The sequence below is a fragment of the Periophthalmus magnuspinnatus genome, chromosome 17, assembly GCF_009829125.3.
Source record: "Periophthalmus magnuspinnatus isolate fPerMag1 chromosome 17, fPerMag1.2.pri, whole genome shotgun sequence".
NCBI classification, from domain to species: Eukaryota; Metazoa; Chordata; class Actinopteri; order Gobiiformes; family Gobiidae; genus Periophthalmus; species Periophthalmus magnuspinnatus.
In genome coordinates, this window is record NC_047142.1 from 23,970,715 (window position 1) to 23,989,554 (window position 18,840).

At 41.7% G+C, this 18,840-nt stretch overlaps 2 protein-coding genes across 2 annotated transcripts; both read left to right on the forward strand.

Moving 5' to 3' along the window:
* The first annotated feature begins 287 nt into the window (after positions 1–287).
* Positions 288–3,533, forward strand: cbln12 (cerebellin 12). The gene is made up of 4 exons (XM_033982076.2): positions 288–546; positions 1,266–1,931; positions 2,555–2,674; positions 2,746–3,533. Exons 2-4 carry the CDS (start codon positions 1,659–1,661, stop codon positions 2,941–2,943), a joined length of 591 nt encoding a protein of 196 aa, XP_033837967.1. The 5' UTR covers positions 288–546; positions 1,266–1,658; the 3' UTR covers positions 2,944–3,533.
* Positions 3,534–4,912: 1,379 nt separating this feature from the next.
* On the forward strand, positions 4,913–18,317 carry chd8 (chromodomain helicase DNA binding protein 8). Its single transcript, XM_055228302.1, has 40 exons — positions 4,913–5,004; positions 5,944–6,868; positions 6,944–7,078; positions 7,153–7,464; positions 7,987–8,100; positions 8,185–8,681; positions 8,755–8,866; positions 9,037–9,243; positions 9,332–9,400; positions 9,510–9,565; positions 9,641–9,758; positions 9,841–9,924; positions 10,009–10,146; positions 10,222–10,343; positions 10,427–10,670; positions 10,751–10,927; positions 11,019–11,162; positions 11,283–11,381; positions 11,457–11,616; positions 11,732–11,942; positions 12,026–12,221; positions 12,308–12,478; positions 12,564–12,854; positions 12,911–13,125; positions 13,206–13,408; positions 13,477–13,633; positions 13,720–13,809; positions 13,905–14,008; positions 14,111–14,234; positions 14,361–14,436; positions 14,588–14,859; positions 14,924–15,153; positions 15,232–15,885; positions 15,957–16,048; positions 16,127–16,342; positions 16,431–16,523; positions 16,631–16,744; positions 16,831–16,932; positions 17,110–17,214; positions 17,320–18,317. The coding sequence occupies exons 2-40, from the start codon at positions 6,041–6,043 to the stop codon at positions 17,677–17,679; spliced, it is 7,692 nt and encodes a 2,563-aa protein (XP_055084277.1). The 5' UTR covers positions 4,913–5,004; positions 5,944–6,040; the 3' UTR covers positions 17,680–18,317.
* The last annotated feature ends 523 nt before the right edge of the window (positions 18,318–18,840 follow it).

Here is an 18,840-nt window from a genome sequence, read left to right on the forward strand (position 1 = left end):
AACAGATGGCCAAGTTATTAGAAGCAGCTTGTAGTGGGTGAACAAATAAATGCAACTAGATTTAGTTTATACAGATTAGTATGTAAGATCAATATATTTATTTACGGTACATATAAATTACATCACATGCTTCATTTGCTCCCGCCTAATTGTGTAATGTTATTTCACTATGTTTTTTCTTGTTATATTTCCTGCCTTTATATCTACTATAAAGACAAATGATGCACACATTTGCTTGGTTTCATTTTTATTAATCATGTATTTTCTGTACCAAAAGTGTACCACAATGAGAATGTGACACTTAAAACTCATCTAGTTTGTGCACATATAATATTGTTGTAATTTGTGGAGGTATTAAAGGCATGAGTGGGCGGATGAAGCAGAGAGTGAGAAAGCAGCAAACAGAAGAGGGGTGGCTGGTGAGAGGGAGAGACACACGGGGAGGTGAGAGAGAGGCGATCAGACGTATGCTGCCTTTATTTAGGTTACAGGGGGACAAAACACATGAGGACTTTTGACTTAAATATCTTCATTGAACCAAACAAGGTAATTATTAATTTACATTTTACTAAACAAGTAGGACTATGGAAAATTGAAAAGATTTATATTTCTATTTGTTGTGTATTATTGTAAGAAATATAGCTTGTAATAATGACTGTCTCAGGGTAAATCATTGATTAAGTTTTATTTATAGATTTGTTACACATCCCAGTACACATATTTCGGGCAGCAATAATCAAATCAAAATAGCAATATTAATGGTATTAATGGTTGCAAAGGCTACAACAAATTAGAAAACAAAATATTCTGTTGCCACAGTGTAGTGTTATGCCTCACACCTGCAAATCCTGAAACGTGTGTGATTCTTGTATTTTGTTTATGTTTAGCAGCTCACATTTCAATAGATTTACTGTGAACTTTATCTTGATTTTAAAGTTAGAAGAATTGCAATTAGGGGGTTCAAAATCACTGAACCCAGGATTGTGCATAAAGCTTTTTTTTCTGATTCTGAAAGCTGCATTGTGAATGTGTTGTTGAATGGGTTTGGGAGGGGTGAGGGGGATATTGTATGTGCATAAAAAGCAGATGGTCACTCAGTGGAGTTGTCCCTAAACCTCAGTTTCCCTCTGCTTCCCTCCTGAGTCCTGCATCCTTCCCTTGACACCCATCCAGATCCTTACCTCATCTATTTTCCCCACTTTCTCACCTAACTGTTTGCTTTTTAGACTGATCCTTGTCTTCTCATGTCTTTTTCTTATCCCCAGCTACTTTCCTTCAGCCTGGTTGTCAGCGCGTGTCAATTTTTTATATTATTTTTGCTGAATACAACAGTTTGGTGAGGCCTAACCCATCTGAGACAGCAGCCAAAAAGTAACTTGTTAGATCCAGGATTAATGAACAAGTGAATTGACAGATTGGCGCAAATAAAAGGATTGGACTTAATACTTTGACTATGACTCACCAAATGTGATACTTTTGATACTGCCCCACAATTTCAATTTCTTGTCAATACTTTGCTGATACTAACTTTTTCAAATAATAACACTATATAAACATTTCAGAACAACACATTTTGAAAATCCCCAAATATCGCATCCTTAACCATAGCATGTTTTCCCTTACTTTCAATTGTCCATAGTATAGTAGCTAAATTTACCATGCATCCCAGGCCTCTCCCCTTTGGACTCTGTATACTGCTGCTGGGGCTTCTGCTGTGGGGAGCCAATGGTCAGAATGACACTGAGCCCATCGTACTTGAAGGAAAGTGTTTAGTAGTTTGTGACTCCACTCCTTCGTCCGAACCAGCCGGTAATGCCTTGGGGATGTCTGTGCGCTCTGGGTCGGGGCGGGTTGCTTTTTCTGCCAGTCGCCAAACCAACCACGAGCCAACAGACATGAGCAACCGCACAATGATCATCTATTTTGACAATGTGAGTCTCTTTAATGTTTGGATATGAAATTAGATTAAACTGTATTTTATCTTTATTTAAAGGTACTCTTTGTAACTTTTGTTGTAGAGGGTTGGCCACCTGCTTGTCTCCATGGACATGTTATCACTTTGTCTGGAATCTTCAATAGTATGGTATTAAACTTCTCCAAGGAGACAAGCAGGTAATGCCACCAGGCCGTCTTACTCCACAGATCTGATCAGTAAGAATGTATGTAACTTAAAATGAACTGTTCTATAATTGTCTGTACAGTGTGTTGTGTGCATAGTGTGTGTGTTACATTTGTTTTTGTGTTATTGTGGCTGTTCTCTTCGCTGTGCTGTAGACTGTCTAACATAAACCTGCCGAGGGACTGAAGATGGAAATCAGCCACATTGGCTATAATCTTTACATATTAACATTTTTAAATGTTCATTAATATGTGCTGTCCCTTTACAAATAAAAAATGTAAGTATTTCTGAGCAATAAAAACACTTGTAATTGAGTAAATGTGTGAAGTAAAGTTTTTGTGTGTTTTTGTTTAATGTAACTACAATTACTGCAATTTTAGATATATTTATAACACTATTTACTTTTTGTTAAATTTTCCGTTTGTGTTTAATCAGATTTTGGTGAATGTCGGCAATCACTTTGACCAAGAGAGCAGCATCTTCCTGGCACCAAGAAGAGGAGTCTACAGCTTCAACTTCCATGTCGTGAAAGCATATAATCGCCAAACTATACAGGTGAGATTATACATAGGATACAAGTAATGGCTTTGATTCATGTCTAATAGAATAATGTTAATTGGTCTTAGGTGAGCCTGATGGTGAATGGTTGGCCCATGATATCTGCTTTTGCCGGAGATCAGGATGTGACCAGGGAAGCCGCAACTAACGCTGGCCTCGTCATCATGGAGAAGGGCGATAAGGCCTACCTCAGACTGGAGAGGGGCAACCTCATGGGTGGATGGAAATACTCAACTTTCTCAGGCTTCTTGGTGTTTCCATTGTGAGGAAGAACAACGCAGGAGGCAACTGCTGAATGAAGAAAATTAACCATGCATGAACAAATGTGTTTTATGCAAAATCATGGTCTGTGCAACCCAATATACATCAGTAAGGAATAACATTTTGGCTACTGACAAGTGAGAAGGCTTTGACCTGTTGCAATTGTAAATTTTTCAGTTGTAATGGCTTGATGCTATGTACAATTAATAGTGTTCCAAGGAGCTGACAGTGGTCCAATTCCTACAGTAGGACATTTCATCAGAGAGGCTAACATCCCCACTTACACAGCAGCTCATCATGTTATTCCTGATTGTTGTATATGGATTGGTTGCATTTTATAAGTGATGATTTAAGTATTCAGAAATATATTGTCATTATGTACAAAGTGGGCTTTTTCTGTGTTACAACTCTTGTTGCGCACTCTTTATTTATTTAATCCACCACGTTTGAAACACTGCTGTGCGCCACATGGCCCCCTGTTTATCTTAAGACCATGCCAAGTTTGTTCTCTATTCTCCTGTGTTGTATGACTGTACCCCTCTATATCCTATGCCAGAATGTCTATAATCTGCAACAAATATCTATTTATAGAGAGATTTAATATATCAAACTAATAAATTTAATTATTGTTTGTGTTTTGTGGGTGCGTGTGTTTTAATTTCTCTGTGTGTGTGTTGGAAGTTTCATGTCAGATGCCATTTCTGACACAGTCCCTGGAACCATAGGCAATGATGGACGATTATCTCTGTTCCCTGCCATTAAGAAAATGGTTCAAGTTTATGAGCAAATTGGACATCAGGCTCTTCCCCTCCCTTCATGCTCCGCTCTGTGCCATGGCAGATGTTTGTAAATATAGCTCTCACCAGCAGAGTTGGCGTTGGCGTTTACCAGGCACACCGGCGTGAGGCGGATACTCCACGCAGAGCAGCGGACAGATGGAGGCTTTGGCGGAGCACTGCAGGACTGCCGTGGATGAAGTGCGGTGTGCTGTCACATGGAGTCACTTGTGGGGACAATTTCCCATTCTGGTCATGAATTCTGGCAGTTATTTTTCTTTTTACAAACATAGGCTAAATATGTCTTCACTCTAAAACTGTAATTACTACTACCTCCTTGAACTTATAACAAGGACAGTATAACAGTCTATATTGCCTTCATATGCTAGTTAGGCTAATAGGGCCTAGTAAAAAGTAGAGCCAATTATAGGCTATTTTCAGACCACAAAATATAGACCTGGTTATTAATTATAGAATAAATGTTTGGTTAGTATTTGTATAACTTATATACAAAAAATAACAATATAACAAAAGATCATTTAGTCCAACCAACTTCAGTGGCCAAGTTAGTGCTGTAGTTGTCAGTAGAGTGAGTGGTACAAGTTGATTGAGATCTTCCTGGTTGACCACTAGAGGGCACTAAAACAAATGCTAGAGCCATCAAACACCAAAACCCATCTCCGTGTGTTGACATGTGTAATTACCAACGATTCTAATTAGAGTAAAGAGTAGAGTATTGTTTTGCTCTAATTGTTTCCAATATAAATAAAAATATGAAATATTGATCACAGATTGTTTCATTCACCGAAAATGTATTCTCCATTTACAGCTTGTGTAATGAAAATATGAAAAAGACAGTGGCCTAATCAAAGATCACGAGGTTAGCCTTCACACTGTTTTAATTACATTATAATGGTTTAATATTTGCAGCTACCCATGTTAACATCACAATTTGGTTTAACGAGCATCTGCGAGCGTTATTAGCGAGGTAAGGAGTAGATCACTCAGTCAAATGATCCAAGCTAGGCCGCATTTATTGCTTCCTCAACCAAACTTGGCGTTTGTCCCGCCCTAAAGACTTCGTACATATGATTGGCAATCAAATTAGCCAATAAAATATCAGTGTGTTGCCGGCTTAGACCCAAGCCCACCAATCGCTGTTCGAGAGACTCGAAAGACACGCCCACTCCGCTTTCTCTGGCAAGAAGGTTAGTTCCTGCTCTCCTCTGGCCGTTTCCTGTAATCGTACAGTGTTGTGAGACGGAGAAAGCCATGTGTGTCGATGCAAAGGTAAATTTAGCACCCGAAATATCACTGAGAGTGTTAGGGCAGTTGATATGATGGTTATTTTCAGGTATTTTTGCCGAACAACAGGCGCAGGTCAACCGAAAGACTATTGCGGCCTAACCCTAGTCTGAACGTAGACGGCAATGGTTATTGTGGCACGCTGCTTTGGTTTGGTCCGGTTTGTTGATGAGGTTGAAGCAGTCCCGAAGACTTGGTGGTCGATAGGAAATGACAGTGAGGCAAACTAATCACTCCTAATGTACAAATTATGCTTTTTATTAACACCAAAACGAGTAGTTTGCTTATGGACTTGTGTAAACCAGGCACATTGGTGGCGGCACAAGCTAATGCTAACCCAGGGGTTTGGGATAAAGACTGCAACGCGAACAGAGCATAGCATCCCAGCTCACAGCATCAGTACCCTCCTCACTGACCTCACAACCAACTTTTCATTCATGGATTTGATGTGGGCTCACTTCCTTGTGCAACTTTTGTGACAAGCTTAGGCTGTATTATCTCTGTGAACCTATCATCGTTTTCTGAACATTAATGATGTAGCCTGCCCTGGTATCTTGTATGCTGAAAAAAGTTTTATGTGTGCAATGTTTTAACTGGCATGTTGAAAGCCTTATTCATTTATTCTCTGCCAAAATAACTAACATTTATATATGGTCAATGATCTAGATGTTCAATAGATCTATTGATCATGTGTTTTCAGATCAAAACAGACCAAGATGAAATTTTTTTTTTTTATATTTGTGCCCCCCTTAAACATAATTTGAACTGTTTCAGCCATTCTTCCTGTTTTATCTTCAGCTGTGAAAATATTATTCTATTTTAATTAATTCAATATTTTTAAACAACTTTTTAAATATATATATATATATATATATATATATATATATATAATCTATAAGTAACTCCTCCCCCTCTCCTTTTCAGTTTCATTAATCAAAACGAAGAACTGGACAACTAATTGTAGCCTCCATCTCAGCGTCCCTGTAGTGTTGTGCCCATCTCCCTTTGTGGAGGGGGCAAAATGGCCGATCCAATAATGGACCTCTTTGAGGATACACCTCTGTTCAACCTGGACGCCATACCGGACGACTCCTTCACTCAGGGCTCCTCGGACCCCGTGGAGGAGGCCCTGAAACTCGCACTGGGCCAGGTTGACCCACCCACTGAGCCTGAACCCACTCCAGAGCTTACAGTTAACACTGGTTTGAGTGTACATGCAGCAACTCCTGTCATCCCAGAGCCTGTTCCCATCCAAATCCCTGCGCCTCAGCCTGTCCCGATAGCACCTGCTCAGACTGTTTCTTTAGCACCAGCTTCTGCAGTCGAAACTGTTCAGCAGATCCAGACCTCTGTGCCCACTGGTAACACCGTGCTGCTGAGCTCTCCTCTGACTGTTTCTACCGCTCAAACCGCCACCACTGCCACCTCACAGCAGCTCACTCAGATCACGCACCAGCTCACTCCCCAGCAGCTTGCTGCCATTACACAACAGGCCGGTGGGAAAATCGTCATCCTCAAAGGGCCCCAGGGTCAAGCTCAGGTGCTGCAGACTGTGTCTGGAGCTGCAGGACAGGCCAGTGGAAAGGTGATTCGACTGTTGTCTGGAACCTCTCTCAAACCTGGCATGTCCATTTTGCAGAGTGGAACTGTTCTGAATCAGGCAAACGCAGGACAAACTCAAGTTAAAGTGGGCACTGCGGGAGTACAGAGGCTGCTACACTCTCCTAATGGGCCAGTCAAACAGGTGCTGTTGACCTCCATGCCCCAGCAGGTGCAGCAGGCACAGGGCCAGTCAGTTCAGGTTCAGATTCCAGCGGCTACTCAAGTCTCCCAGGTCCAACCGCAGACGGTCCAGGTCCAGACCCAAGTTCAGCCTCAATCTCAGACCACTCAAATCCAAGTCCAGCCTCAGCTTCAACCGCAGGCGGTCCAGGTCCAGCCGCAGGCGGTCCAGGTCCAGACCCAAGTCCAGGCTCAAGCCCAGACCACTCAAATTCAAGTCCAGCCTCAGGTCCAGACCCAGGTGCAGCTCCAGCCCGCCATGCAGCCCCAAACTCCGGTAAGTTGCTCTTCATCTGCCTTCCTAAGCTGCATGTCTTTGTTGCTTCTTGCTTATGGTGTTCATGATTTTAGGGAAGTGAAGCAAAGCGTATCACACTCGTCCTCCAGCAGCCGTCTCAAAGCGCCACCTCTGCGCCAGCAGCTCAGACTGTGGCCCAACAGCAGCCGGTGGCTCAGGTTCAAGTGGCTCAACAACAGCAACAGGCGCAGACGCCCACTAGGCTTGTGCTGGGGCAACTTCCTGGAGGAAAACTGGTGCTACAAGGGAGCCAGCTAGCTGCTCTAACCCAGGCTCGGACAGCAGGGCAGGCAGGGGGACAGCCAAAAGTCCTCACCATTCAACTACAAGTGCAGCAGCAGCCCAACCAGCAGGGGGGAGTTAAGGTAAAGTGTGTGTGTGTATGTGTATGTGTGTATATATATATATATATATATATATATATGTGTGTGTATATATGTGTGTGTATGTGTGTATATATATATGTGTGTGTGTATATATATGTGTGTATATATATATATATGTGTGTGTGTGTGTGTATATATATATATATATATATATATTTTTTTTTTTGCGCTTTTCGGCACTAGAGATCGTTTTTCTTTCCCATATTGCTTGAAAATGATGGTCTGCTTAATAATGTGGAAAGTCCTTCTTAAGTAGTTTTTCCTTTAATTGAACTTACTTGGCAAACTAGTTGGCTCAGGTGCTTGAGATTGATTTCATTGACCCAAAAAACCCTGAGAGACAATACCATCCATAAGTTTCACTGGAAAACAAAAAAAATTACCTTCATGACACTTTGACACAATTTGCATAATAATTTGGAACACTGTATACATAAAAATGTACATTATTCTTTTGTTCTGTATCATTTACCTACATAGATTTTGGTTTGATTTTTACAGTATCAGCTGGTTTCTGGAGCCGGTAATACTGGCAGCCCACAAGTCTTGCAGATTTCCCAGGGCCAGGGAGGACAGAGGGTTGCATTGCCTCTTAAAATGCTACTGCAGCCACAGGTATAACTTTTAGATGTACATTTTTTATACCTATAGTGATTAAATATTGAGGTTACCTTTTGCAAACATTACTAATTGTTACAGGCAAGCTCGGCGTCCTCAGCAGGTGGCACTGTTTCTGTAGTGAAAGTAATAAACTCCTCGGCTGCTGGTACCTCGACCACAACCACCTCTCCGTCCCAGGCCATTCGCATCACGAAGGCGAGTGGTGAGCCAGCGTCTGTGCGGCGTGTGGAAATCCTGTGCAAACAAGAAAAGGCTAATCGCATCGTGGCTGAGGCCATAGCCCGTGCTAAAGCACGTGGAGAGAAGAACCTCCCAAGAGTCTTAAACCAAGATGAACTTCCAGCCTCACAAATGTCTCCAGAAATAGGCGGCACTGTGACCGTCGTCACCACTCCAAAGAAAAAGAGTAGTGGGGGAGGGAGCAAGAAGAAAACACCTTTAGCTTCAACACCCAAAATGGGAGCAGTGGCCGATAAAAAGGGCAAGGCGAAGCCGCCAGGGGGAACGATCACAGTGATTGGGGGCACAGTAATGACTGCATCTGGAAACAAAAACAAGAGCAAAACGAAACCGAAGTTAGTTAAATTCATTGTGGTTTGTGGCTCATGATCTTTGCAGAAGTAATCATTGGTTTATCATCTTTTTCAGCACAATTACTCTTGTAGGAGCAAAGAAACGAAAACGCAATGCATCTTCTGACCACTCGGATGGAGAACTCAGCCCAGCCTCACCAGCTATGCTTGATGAAGACCTGATCATGGTAGATATTTGACAAGCTTGAAAATGACACATTACACAGAAACCCAGAACACACCAGGCACTTTTTAACTTGATCCATTCATGTTCAATTATTATTAAGCCAACTTTCATTTCATTCAGATTGTGTTGTAGGTTAATTAATTTTTCACTCATCTTTGACTCTTTTCCCAGAAGAGACGTTCCAATCGAGTGGTAAAAAGAAAGAAATACACTGAAGACTTGGACATTAAAATCACAGACGATGAGGACGAGCAGGAGGACGTAGATGTTACTACGACTGCTGCAGCGGTGGCCTCCATTAGTGGCGTGCCTCCTGTTCACATCCCTCAAGAAGTGGAGCTGGATGGGGATGGTTTACCTAGCATGCAGTTCTTTGTGGTGAGACTTGTCATTCTAGTGAAAAAATGTGACAAACTTTAATGTTTAAATTGGTAAACTGAACAGGCATTTGACAAAATTTTTACAGGAAAACCCAAGTGAGGAAGATGCAGCTATTGTTGACAAAATACTGTCTGTGAGGTTAACTAAAAAAGAGGTATGTTTTTTCATATAATTCATACTTGGACCATTTATTTATTAACCTTAATTGTTTTACCAGGGAAAACTTATGTTGTGTTACATGCATCTCTCCTTCTCTTCTATAGGTGTGCCCTGGCCAGTACACCAATGTTGAAGAATTTTTTGTTAAATATAAAAATTAGTAAGTCTCAAAATGTATTTAATCATAACTTTAACTTAATTATTACTTACACATGATCAATATATTTGTTTACAGCTCATATCTCCATTGTGAGTGGGCCACTATGGAGCAGTTGGAAAAAGATAAAAGGATAACGCAAAAGATTAAGCGGTTTAGGACAAAGCACGCACAAATGAGGCATATTTTCCAAGAGGTGCAACCCGCTGCATTCATATGTGAAATTTGTTTGATTTGCCTTTTTGACTTACATTAATGAGGTTTGTGCTCTTGGGTAGGAGGAGGAGCCTTTTAATCCAGACTATGTGGAGGTGGACCGCATTCTGGATGTATCCCACAGTGTGGACAAGGACAATGGAGAGGTAAAGAACTCAAAACAAATGTATAATTTTGTCTTGTTTGTACCAATTTTCTCTAACCGGCTTCTCTCTCGTTCCCTCCATCAGCCTGTCATTTATTATTTAGTGAAGTGGTGCTCCCTCCCTTATGAAGATGCGACCTGGGAGCTTAAAGAAGATGTGGATGAAGGCAAAGTTGAGGAGTTCAATAAAATTAAAAACAGACAACCTCGTCTTAAAAGAATGGTTTGTTTTAAACATCAGTGCTTTGTTTCTCAGAAAACAAGGTTTCAACTTTCTTTGTGTCACGGTGTTATTCAGGTCAGACCGCCTGCCGCTTCTTGGAAGAAATTAGAAGATACACGGGAATACAAAAATGGCAATATTCTTCGAGAGTATCAACTTGAAGGAGTTAACTGGCTGCTCTTCAACTGGTACAACAGGTATTGAACATGTCCTGTGACATTTGTTCTTCTGACTTGTTTTGTAAAACATGATCAATAATGTATTCTTACTTCTGTTGTAGACAAAACTGCATATTAGCGGATGAGATGGGGCTTGGAAAGACCATTCAGTCTATTGCTCTACTGTCTGAAATATACAATGCTGGTATTCAGGGCCCTTTTCTGGTCATTGCTCCACTCTCAACCATCACCAACTGGGAAAGAGAGTTTTCCACGTGGACCCATATGAATGCTATTGTTTATCATGGGAGTTTGGCCAGCAGACAGATGATCCAACAGTATGAGATGTACTGCAAGGATGATAAGGTATAGTTGACTTTTAAACAAACTGCCACTTATTAAACTAAGTATTAGCTTTAGTAAATATGATTCTTCTTTGTCTGCAGGAGCATTTGATTCCCGGTGCGTACAAGTTTGATGCACTCATCACCACCTTTGAAATGGTGCTGTCTGACTGTCCGGAGCTGAGGGAGATTTCGTGGCGTTGTGTCATTATTGATGAAGCCCATCGACTTAAGAATCGAAACTGCAAACTACTGGACAGTTTGAAAATGCTTGACCTGGTGAGATGTTACACCTACAAAAACATATATTTGGTGATTAAAAAATACATCTTACTTCAAATTCTTAATGATTTTGTCATTGTCATTATAGGAGCACAAAGTTTTATTGACGGGCACACCTCTTCAAAACACTGTGGAGGAACTGTTCAGTCTGCTGCACTTCCTTGAGCCAGCACAGTTCCCATCGGAGTTTGAGTTCCTTAGAGAATTTGGAGATCTCAAAACAGAGGAGCAGGTATTTGCTGTACACACTTTTAAGACAATTAAAGCAGGTTTAGGAATTCTTTGGTATTCAGTAGATATTATTGTGAGATATATATTCCTGTCCAATATTATGTCATAACTTGTGTTACAGGTTCAAAAATTGCAGGCCATTCTTAAGCCAATGATGTTGCGAAGGCTTAAGGAAGATGTTGAAAAGAATTTGGCACCAAAACAGGAAACCATAATTGAGGTTGGTTTTCAGAGCACATATATATTTATAAAATGCTGAATTGTTGCAGTACTAATGTGTACCTTTTCTGACCAGGTTGAGTTGACTGATGTTCAGAAGAAGTACTATCGGGCAATCCTAGAGAGAAACTTCAGTTTTCTCAGTTTAGGGGCAAGCAGTAACAGCAATGTCCCCAATCTGCTCAACACAATGATGGAGCTGCGCAAGTGCTGCAACCACCCCTACCTCATCAATGGTGAGTAGCGGTTTTCATGATGAAATTGATGACTACAAATAAACTGATAAAAAAGATGAAAAAAAAAGCCTAACCAGTCAATATAAAGTATATAAATGAGTCTCCTCTCTTACAGGCGCGGAAGAGAAGATTGTAGCAGAGTTGCGAGAGGTATATGACCCCACTGCGCCTGACTTCCATTTGCAAGCCTTGATCCGTTCAGCCGGAAAGCTGGTGCTACTTGACAAGCTGCTGCCACGTCTTAAAGCTGGTGGCCACAAAGTGCTCATCTTCTCTCAGATGGTGCGCTGCCTCGACATTTTAGAGGACTACCTCATCAACAAAAGGTAACTTTATATTTGAGTCAGCCTTTTCTTTTAGCGGCGTGTGGGACTACTTTATTTATTGTTGTGTATCCCATCTTTTTCAGGTATCTTTATGAACGCATTGATGGCAGAGTGCGTGGGAATTTGCGTCAGGCTGCCATTGACCGCTTCAGTAAACCTGACTCGGATCGCTTTGTCTTCCTGCTGTGTACCCGCGCTGGAGGCCTGGGTATCAACCTCACTGCTGCTGACACATGTGTCATCTTTGACTCTGACTGGAACCCACAGAATGACCTGCAGGTATCACTTCATTTCTCAAAATTTGTCAAATTAAATTTAAGACTTGATTAAGTCTTTTTTTTTTTTTCTTTCTTTTTTTTTTTAAGGCACAAGCCAGATGTCATCGAATTGGCCAGTCCAAGGCAGTCAAAGTATATCGCCTTATCACTAGAAACTCTTATGAGCGAGAAATGTTGGATAAAGCCAGTCTGAAGCTCGGCCTGGATCGTGCTGTTCTGCAGAGCATGAGTGGCAACAAAGACACCAGTGTTAATGGGGTATGATTATTGCAGTGCTTTCCTAATGATAACCTTTTGAGAAATATTTATAGAATCAAATTAAGACCTCCTTGTCAACTTACAGATCCAACAGTTTTCTAAGAAGGAGATTGAGGATCTTTTGAGGAAAGGTGCTTATGCTGCTATTATGGACGAAAATGATGAAGGCAGTCGCTTCTGTGAGGAAGATATTGACCAGATCCTTCAACGCAGAGCCACTACCATCACTATCGAGAGCGAGGGGAAGGGCTCCACTTTCTCCAAAGCCAGTTTTGTGGCTTCAGAAAACCGTACAGACATCGCTCTGGATGACCCCGAGTTCTGGCAGAAGTGGGCCAAGAAAGCTGACATAGACATGGACTCCATGAACAGAAAGGTACTTTTTCTTTAAATTTTTTTTTTTTTCTCATCTCATTTTTACTTTGCTCCTAGAATACGCTTGTAATTGATACTCCACGAGTGCGCAAACAGACGCGACAGTTCTCTTTGAGAGGTGAAGGCGATATGTCAGACCTGGACAGTGATGACGAATATCCACCGGCCAATTCTCGACAGTCACGTGCCTCCAGACGAGCGGAGCGCCACAGCGGAGGAGGCTATGGCCGCACTGACTGCTTCAGAGTCGAGAAACACCTCCTGGTCTATGGGTACACAGACTACATAATATTTTGGACATTGTTTTTAATTTACACTTCACAGATTTACTGACACTTTACTTAACTTCTAGTTGGGGTCGTTGGAAAGACATCCTCTCCCATGCAAGATGTAAGAGGCGTCTGAGTGAACGTGATGTGGAAGCCATCTGCCGTGTGATCCTTGTTTTTTGTCTAATCCATTACCGTGGTGATGAAAACATCAAAAGCTTTATCTGGGAACTTATTACGCCACCAGAAAATGGACGAGAACCCCAAACTTTACTCAACCATTCAGGTAACACTTTGAAAAGAGCTTAAGAATTACACAAAGAATTTGTTTTTTCATGTAGTCGTTTCTCCCAGGCTTGTCCATCCCTGTGCCCCGCGGGAGGAAGGGAAAGAGGGTGAAGGCCCAGAGCACTTTTGATGTTCAGAAAGTTGAATGGATCCGAAAGTACAACCCGGACACTTTACTGCTGGACGATAGCTATCGCAAACACCTCAAGCATCAGTGCAACAAGTAAGTGAAATATTAAAATTTTAAGTGAAGATTTGACTTGCCACATTTTAATTTGGATTTAATTCTAAAAACACATGTATTTTCAGGGTGCTGTTGAGGGTGCGTATGCTTTATTACCTAAAGCAGGAAGTAATTGGCGAGCATGCGGACTCTGTCCTTAAAGGAGCTGATATCAGGTCAATAATTTGAGAAGTCAAATTACATAATAAAAAATAAAAAAAACATAGTTTCACTTCGGATCTAAAATTAACTAAAGTCACTACATCCACAGAGATCTGGATATCTGGATGCCAGAAATGGAGCAAACTGAGGTTCCCTCTAGCTGGTGGGACTGTGAGGCAGATCGCTCGCTACTTGCCGGTGTATTTAAGCATGGTAAGCTTGGCTACATTTATTTTTTGTTTTATTCATATTTTTTATGGTTGCTCCAAGTGATTAAAATGTGCATCCTTTAATTTTTTTTCGTTATGTCAACAGGTTACGAGATGTATACGACCATGAGAGCTGATCCCTGCCTTTGTTTCTTGGAGCGAGCGGGTCGTCCGGATGACAAGGCCATCGATGCTGAACAACACACTGGTGATGCAGAACTTGGAGACGAGTGAGTGCTTTTCAAATTAATAAATTTTATTTTTCTTTTGTTTTCTTAATATTTCCATGATATTACTGCATTCATGCTTTAGATCTCAAAGGAAATGTTTTTTTTAATTTATTTTTTTTATTGCAGTGCGGATTTTGACAAGTATTCTGAGGACCCGGAGTTTAAACCAGCATCAAGACTACCCAAAGACCTTTATGATGAGGTGTGTTATCAATCTGCAATGCTTTTCATTTATTTGCAAATGTGGATAATTAATATAACCTCAGTAATTATGAGTAATTATGTACTTACTAACATCAGTTGTTAACATTTTTATATCATTTAATAGTTTAATGACTTCCTTTTTTGTCCAGCCTGACTCAATGAATGTAGAGGATGAAATTTCAGTCGAAGACAAAGCAGGGCCAGTGGCCTCAGAGCCAGCAGTGACTCAGAGTGGTCCCTGTCAGTGGCCTTCCAGTTCATCACTAACGGCGCGATTACGAAAACTAATCACCGCGTACCAGCGCAGCTACAGACAGGAGCAGCTAAAGATTGAGGCTGAGGCCAAAGGCGACCGCCGACGGAGGAGGTGCGAACAAGCGAGCAAGCTCAAGGAGATAGCACGTCAGGAACGCCAGCAAAGGTATATTCATATTTGTTTGGATAAAATGCTCAGAAACGTTGATCAAACATCTTTAATGTTTTAGATGGACACGCAGAGAGGAATGTGATTTCTATCGTGTGGTGTCTACTTTTGGAGTGGAAAAGATGAAGAAGGAGCCAGGTCTTGAGACTGGAGGACCAGAGTTTGACTGGACCCGCTTCCGCACTTTTGCACGTTTGGACAAAAAAACTGATGAGAGTCTGAGTCGATACTTCCGGTCCTTTGTTGGAATGTGTCGGAAAGTCTGTCACCTGCATCCAGTTCGTGCAGAAGGTAACCACATCTAAAACACAAAGTCCGTTATTTTTGATTTTGCGCTTCACATTGACCCTTTTATATACATCTTTCTAGATCCAGCTGAGCCCTCTGTAGCTGTAGCTCCCATCACTGAGGAGCGTGCTTCCCGTACCCTTTACCGCATTAGCCTTCTTCGCCGCCTCCGTGAGCGAGTCCTGCCCCATCCTTCTCTGGAGGAGCGCCTGGCCTTAGCTCCACCCAGTGCGGAGCTTCCCGCCTGGTGGAGCACCCCAGAGCATGACCGCCAGCTGATGTTGGGCGCCTCGCTGCATGGCGTCAGCCGCACAGAGCTATCTATCTTCTCAGACCCGCAGTTCACTTTTACTCGAGCTCGAGATGAGTTTGTCCAAAATCAACAAGCGCCTCCCCCCCCTCCTCCTCCACCTCCTCCTCCTCCACAGCCCCAGAGTCTAATGCCCCTCGGGCAGCTGAAATCTGAGGAGGAACTCGCGACTGTGAAGGAGGAAGGCCCTGAGCACAGCCACCTGCTTGGAGCTGATCTATCTGCTGATCTGATGAGCACACCCCTCAGCCACAGTGTAAAACCTGGAGACCAGAGCTGGAGCTTCAAGAGAAGCAAAGTGAAGTCCAGCCGGAGGAAGGAGGGCGGCTCTGACTCTGACTCTGACTCTGATTCAGGCTCATCGTCTTCTGATCGCTCTGGAAGCAGTGACGAAAGTGGGGACAGTGACGACGAGGGAGATGGAGGTATGATTTCTCTTAATGTACAGTCTGTTTTCTCAGTCTTTCGTTGTGCATTACATTTATATTTATTTCAGCAGGCATGAAAATAAATGATGAGAATAGTTTACTGTCAATCACTCAGTGTCAAGATGGTAATCCACCCCCTGTCAGAGTTGACTGGCCCAAGGTAACTGTGTCTTCTCGAGTGTACTGGTATTACTTCTGCTGAAAAATCCTGAACTAAACCTGTGTACCTTTCCTTCAGGACCGCGTGCTTATCAACAGACTGGATAATTTGTGTAACCTGGTGCTGTCAGGTCAGTGGCCATCAGGGCGGCGCTATTTGCCCGAAATCCAGCTCAACCCCAGCACAGACTTTGGAGGGGATGAAATGTCCTACACAAGGTTGATCCGTAAACCTTTGTCCATCGGCCCAGGAGCTGAGGGAGAGGATGGAGAGTTCACAGTCAAACTTCTCAAGGTGAGAACAGGCATTAAAACATGATCAGTAGTAGTTTTACACGGATGTTGTGTTATTTAATGTTGTTTAATTTGTTTTGTATTTCCAGGAGGAGGGATTGAAGTTAACCTTCTCTAAACAGGCTCTTATGCCCAATGGCTCAGGGGGAGAGAGTAGCCGCAAGAAACGCAAGGATCTTGAGGTAATTTTTGTACATTACTTTTGTTGAAAAGGTTTTTGTACTCTACTGCACATCACTTTAAAATATTGTGTAAATTTACAGTTAAATTACATCAGCCTATTTTTTAGTTTTCAGACCCAGAGGGGATTAATGATCCCCTGGAGCGTACTCCTCGCCGTAGAGACCCTCCAACATGGCTAAAGGAGAACCCAGATTATGAAGTTGAGGGGGACATGTTAGAGGTAGAGTGAATCAGTTACTCATTCATCCAAAAACATACAGTGCATAATGTTGAATTATGTTGTCTATACCATCTGTTTGTGTTTAGCTTCTGGTGAACAGGAGCAAACGGAAACGAAGGCGAAAGGCTGACAAAGTGTTGACGGGCACAGAGAAGGTCAAACTGATTAACATGAGGACAGGCAAAAAGGTATGTTTATTTTGAATATCAAAACTTTATCCAGTTAAAATACTAAACATGGCTTGTAATCGGTAGCTATATACCCTGACATAAGGTGTACATTTTACCTATTGTACTTGGCGTTATTACCGAATGAAAACGTGAATATTCCTGATTTTGTACATTTTGGTCATTATTTCCTTGCAGGTTGGAGCAGCTTTTTGTCCAATGCTACAAGACCTGAGAGAATATCTAGAGGAAAACACAGATAACGCTGTGGCACCAGATTGGTCTGAAACTGTGCGCAAGTCTGTAAGTTGTTAATTTATTATTTTTTTTTTTAAATGAAACTTCTGATGTGGTTTGTCTAAATCTGTTTTTAACTTTTAAACTCATTAAATGTTATGTGTTTGACAGGGCTTCCTGCCTGAACATCTCTTCCACCGGCTACTAAATGAGGATTCAGAAATTCCCAAGAAAAGCAAAAAGCGGCACCACCATCATCACCACCACCACCACCACACTCCGGACCCCACCCCAGAGGAGCCCAGTCTGGATGGAGTGGAGGAGACCCTGGTGTCAGATGGGGCCTACATGATGGATGAGGAGGACTTGGAGACATCCCATCACTTCCTCACCAGTCCAGACTTTGATGTGAAAATGGAAGGCGGCGATAGCCTTTCACAGGACTATGACAGTTCAGACCAGGAAGCTCTTTTGGACGACGTCATCTTGGCTCAGAAAGACACCGACTCCTCCTCCAGCTCAGAGGATTGACCGGCCCCCACTCCCTGAACAAATCAGACTGTCCTCATTGGAAAAAAAATCATGTTATTCCTCATTTATTTTTACTGTGTATCAAATAATGGATAAATGTTTTGTTGCTACTTTTACTCATTTATTTTATATAGGAGTTTTTCTTTTTCATGATTTGATGTTTGCAACCATCTCTTTTTCATTTTCATCTTCACTACCTTTGTCCTTAAATTCTCACAAGTCAAAAAGATTTAATGACTTTGCCTCATCTTCCACCAAATCTTGAATTCCTATCACATTCCCAGCCGTGACCAAAAGAGGACCCCTGCTGTACCAATCCCCCCCTTTTCTACAGACCTCAAAGCTGGTTCTACATGAATCTGGACTCAACCCCATCACACAATCCTCTGCTCTTTGGTCTGTCCAAATCAGATGAGTTGAGATGGGCGTGTGAATGTACTGTTAATGTTTTCATGTGGGAGGGTTGGGGTGAAGAGGGAAAGGAACATAGTTACTGAAGCAGGACTAGAAGGATGGTGTGTTGTACATTGTAGAGCTTGTCAATTGTGTACTATGGTGCAAAGATGACGGCAATGAGTTACTATTCTTGTTTTATGACCTGACTGTGTCTGTGATGAATAACAGCAATCTACAGTGAACACTGCATTGTGTGAATTATTATGGTTGATGCAAGCAGTAAGGGAAGTATACCTGCCTTATTTTTTTAATTAATGTGCTACATTCGGTTTGTATGTAGATATTTATAGAACAAACACTACCAATAAAACAGTAGTTCTGAATGTGTAATACAGTAATCATAAAAGTTTGCTTTTGTAACCAATAATTTACAAGCTCATGCAAATGTAGTATAGTATTATGCAGTGTAGTATTTAAGAAATATATAATGATGTGTGTGTGTATATATGTATGTATATATATGTGTGTATATATATATATATATATATATGTGTATATATATATATATATATATATATATATATGTAATACTGATCTAAAACGGCTTAACAGAAAGATTACTTTTGAAAACTGCAGAAGAGATAGCCCCCTTCATAGAGGCATTTCACTGTAGTAAACAGACTTCAATGTACTCGTTTTTACTATTGAAAGCTTGATCCAAAATATCTTTGACCCGGAATCTGGGCGGAGATGGAGAGTAGGTGA

Excerpts from the sequence above, each read along its gene's own strand:
- cbln12 (XM_033982076.2), top strand. The coding sequence starts at position 1,659 with ATGCATCCCAGGCCTCTCCCCTTTGGACTCTGTATACTGCTGCTGGGG. Across the intron at positions 1,932-2,554 it reads TGATCATCTATTTTGACAAT|ATTTTGGTGAATGTCGGCAA; the intron begins GTGAGTCTCTTT and ends GTGTTTAATCAG. Across the intron at positions 2,675-2,745 it reads ATAATCGCCAAACTATACAG|GTGAGCCTGATGGTGAATGG; the intron begins GTGAGATTATAC and ends AATTGGTCTTAG.
- chd8 (XM_055228302.1), top strand. The coding sequence starts at position 6,041 with ATGGCCGATCCAATAATGGACCTCTTTGAGGATACACCTCTGTTCAAC. Across the intron at positions 9,401-9,509 it reads TGAGGTTAACTAAAAAAGAG|GTGTGCCCTGGCCAGTACAC; the intron begins GTATGTTTTTTC and ends TCTCTTCTATAG. Across the intron at positions 11,382-11,456 it reads AACAGGAAACCATAATTGAG|GTTGAGTTGACTGATGTTCA; the intron begins GTTGGTTTTCAG and ends TTTTCTGACCAG.